The sequence below is a fragment of the Ailuropoda melanoleuca genome, chromosome 6, assembly GCF_002007445.2.
Source record: "Ailuropoda melanoleuca isolate Jingjing chromosome 6, ASM200744v2, whole genome shotgun sequence".
Classification (NCBI taxonomy): domain Eukaryota; kingdom Metazoa; phylum Chordata; class Mammalia; order Carnivora; family Ursidae; genus Ailuropoda; species Ailuropoda melanoleuca.
Window position 1 is genome coordinate 72,463,104 of NC_048223.1, and position 3,560 is coordinate 72,466,663.

The 3,560-nt window shown below is 43.6% G+C and overlaps 1 protein-coding gene across 1 annotated transcript; it reads right to left on the reverse strand.

The window, feature by feature from the left end:
* Window positions 1-837, reverse strand: ATOH7 (atonal bHLH transcription factor 7). The gene has a single exon (XM_002913740.2). It carries the CDS (start codon window positions 741-743, stop codon window positions 285-287), a length of 459 nt encoding a protein of 152 aa, XP_002913786.2. The 5' UTR covers window positions 744-837; the 3' UTR covers window positions 1-284.
* Between the last annotated feature and the right edge of the window lie 2,723 nt (window positions 838-3,560).

Consider the following 3,560-nt stretch of genomic DNA (forward strand, 5'->3'; position numbering starts at 1 on the left):
TAATCCTATTTTTTTTTAAGATTGCTTTTCCTCAAAGTCGTCCAAAAAAAGGGGAAAGGGGGCATTATTTTCACAGCAACCAGGTCCATTAATGTAATCTACAAAATACTGATGAGGAAGAGAAAGGCAATAAAATCGTGTCCATAAGACCGGTGACGCGAATAAAAGTAACCTGAAAGTTTACTATTTTATCCTAAGAATGCATCCTAGGCCACCTACTGGGGAAAGGGCTACGGCCCCGGAACTCGATCATTGAGCATCTCCGCCCGGCAGGGCCGCGCGCCCTAACTGGCCATCTGGAAGTGCTCTGGCTGGAAGCCGAAGAGCCTCTGGCCGTAGGGCTCGCTCTCACCCGGCAGCTTCGCGCCCGCAAACGGAAGGTAGTGATCGCGGCCAAAGTGCTCACAGTGAAGACTGACCCAGTCCCGCTCCGAGCCGAATCGCTCGGCCTCGGCCAGGATACGGGTCAGCGCCATGATGTAGCTCAGTGCCATCTGCAAGGTCTCATACTTGGACAGCTTTTTATCCTGGCCCCACTGCGGCACTACCCTGCGCAGGCGGTCGAACGCCGTGTTGAGCCCTTGCATGCGACGGCGCTCGCGCGCGTTGGCCGCCAGGCGCCTGCGCGCCGCGCTCTCCAGCCGCCCAGCCCCGGCGCACGCACCCGCGCACTCGGCACCGCCTGCGCAAGGGGGCGCAGCGGGCGGTGTCGCCGCCGGGTTGCTGGGCTTGCAGGACTTCATCCCCGGCCGGAAGGAGGGAGGCGCTGAGCTCACTCGTCCGCTTAGCACCTGCGCGCGAGCCGGTCTAACGAGCCGCTCCCCAACGTGGCTCTTCTGAGCGAGTAAGTCATACACAAAGCAACTCGCGTGGAATCAGAGTTTACAGTGGGGAGTACGGGACCCCGCCTTCCGTCCTACTGGATAACCAGATTGATGTCTCTTCACTTGCTCAAATTTAGGGGAAACTGAGGTGCTGAAGAGAAAGTCATTTTCCCAACGTGAGATTGGAAAAGAGAAGGGAACCTTCTTGCTGCGGAATTTGGTTGTGGCTGGTTTGGGGAAGGTCTTTCAAGTCCTCTGGGAAAGCCTGAGACTTCTTTTTCCGGAAGACGAAATCTTTCCAGATGCTCAGAGAAGGAGCGCTTTTTCTGCAGTAGCTGTCGGACAGTGCTGGATAAATCTTTGAAGGAGGAGAATTTATAGCAGAGGGCTGAGGGAGGGAACAGGTGGTGGCAGGTGGGCGGGCGTCCCTGGGCTTCCATCTCAGCACCTTCCTACCCTGGGAACTGCGGGGGGGGGGGGGGGGAAGGGGAACGACGCACGGCGAAATCCTGACATTACAGCCTCGTCTGTTGAAGTTTCTCCAAAGCTATGTCCAACAGTAACACACCATCTGGAGTGGCCTGGCTGTCCCCAAAAGAATAACAGGGTGGGGGTGGGGCAAAGAGCTTGGTCGATTTTTCCCATATCAGCGAGAAGCTTACACATCAAAAACTTAACGGAGGTTTTACAATTATTAGAAATTATTTGTATGAACATGTTGGTCTTGGAAGTGAGAGATATATTAAAAATTTAAGAAGATTTAGCTTTGTCAAGATGTATGACAATTTTGGTTAATGCCGATCTAATATATTGACATTTTTATTTAAGCTATTAAGTAAGTTGGGACAAATTAGTAGATCCTAATATTGCAGACCTGGAATTTTACTGTCCAAATAATTTGACTGTTTTCTGCAGAATAATTTATTGTAACATATCAAAAGATATTAATGGCATATCAAAAATATTCTAATTATATAGTTGGATTGCATGAGTTTGGATACTTAGGCAAATTAACTCAGAATTTATACTCCATTTCCCCTGAAAGAAGTTCATAAATGTTTTGGGGACATATATTGAGATGGTAATTATTTAATTTGACATTTAAATCTAATAAAACCAATAATCCACATATATGTGCAAAATGGAAACATCTAAGTAACTTGTGAGATTTTTAAAAATAATTCCTAATGGAAGATTTTTCCCCATCTCGTAAATAGCTGTAAATATTCCATACTCCATGGATGTTTCAGTTGTATCAGCTGTCCTCAGGAGCAATAACGAAGCATGATTTCCACTATTGATAATGATCTGATTTATACAGAGAACCCATTAACTTGATTCTCTCATCACAGCTTTTTTCTAGCTCTTAAGGAATAGTAAAGTGGCAAAGAAACCAGCTCCAAATAGATGCAAGCCAGGATCATTTCTGGATTCTTCAAGGAACACCAAATATGTCCTTTCTCCTTTTGAAATATGGATTATGACAGCATTATTTTCAGATATTTTTGTTTTATTCAGTTTTCAACAAACTCTCACAAAGCAGGAATCTTTTTACTGTAACTTTCTTCTCTCACCATTGCTTCAGACTGAAACCCCATTGTGAATGCCCTGACTCCCAAGTCCAATCTTCCTATAAATAGTTGATTAATCCCCAGCTGAAGCAATGACAGTGAAATGAAGTTGGGTAACATGAAGACAATAGAATACAATTGAACATTAATGATCTCCAGCGTGACAGATGTTGAACACAGACTTTTGCAAGGAGCCACTCAGCTCTGTTACTCTGAGTCCTAATAGTCTTGGTCAGGAATGGTAGTCCTGTGACAGGAAAGACTATGTTATTTCATCATCAAAATGTCAAATATATTTTTTGAATTTTTATGGAAATCTGCCCTATTAATCCTATTATTTCTCGTATTTGCTTATCTCATCCCTTTCACCCAAGGAGCCTCCTCTGTGATACTCTCTGGAATGTTCCCCCACAAAACATACTGTGCGCTTGTTCTGTACACTATTTTTCAAAGTGCTAATAAGATGCATGATTTTGCAGGCCATATATTCAGTTTGGAGAGATTATAGCTTGTGCACCAAGAGAAGCAAAAGCACAACTTGAAGAGAAAAAGGAAAAATAACAATACGCACACAGCACATAAGAACGTAAACTAGCAGATATCCATGACATGAAATTGATCCAGGATAGAGAATATTGCTACAATGAAGGGACTTAGGAGTATACAGTGTGTACAATAAGACAGTTCCCAAATGTATTCTGAAGGATAATTTATTAGTACTACAAAGAGGCTATTGGGGAAAAGGATTTCGTTGTCAAGTAAGTTTAGGAAACATATCTGCTATCTCCTGCTTGGAGAGGCATGAAGCAGAATTGGTATAGTAAAGTTTCTGAGAAGTCCTAAGGTAAAGAAACCTACTGACTCTAGCATTTCCTAGACATTTTTGAACACAGAACCCTTTTTTCCTAGAAAAGCCTATTCACAAATTTCCTTGGAATACATTTTTTCACACCTGCTCTAGTACCTCCCATTTATTTTATAGAGGAGAAGGTTAGATATAGAAACTAAACACTATGCTCAGAGATATTGAGCAACTTAATGACTGTATTATTAATATCTGTGTCCTTTGATTTTGGAGGTTTTCAAATTATAAGATCACTTAATACAAGCCACTCAGTTTACAGTGGGGCAACTGAGATCCACCAGTGACTTCCCAAAGTCAGAC

What these genes read in the sequence shown, in the direction of transcription:
- ATOH7 (XM_002913740.2), bottom strand. Translation starts at nt 743, where the DNA reads ATGAAGTCCTGCAAGCCCAGCAACCCGGCGGCGACACCGCCCGCTGCG.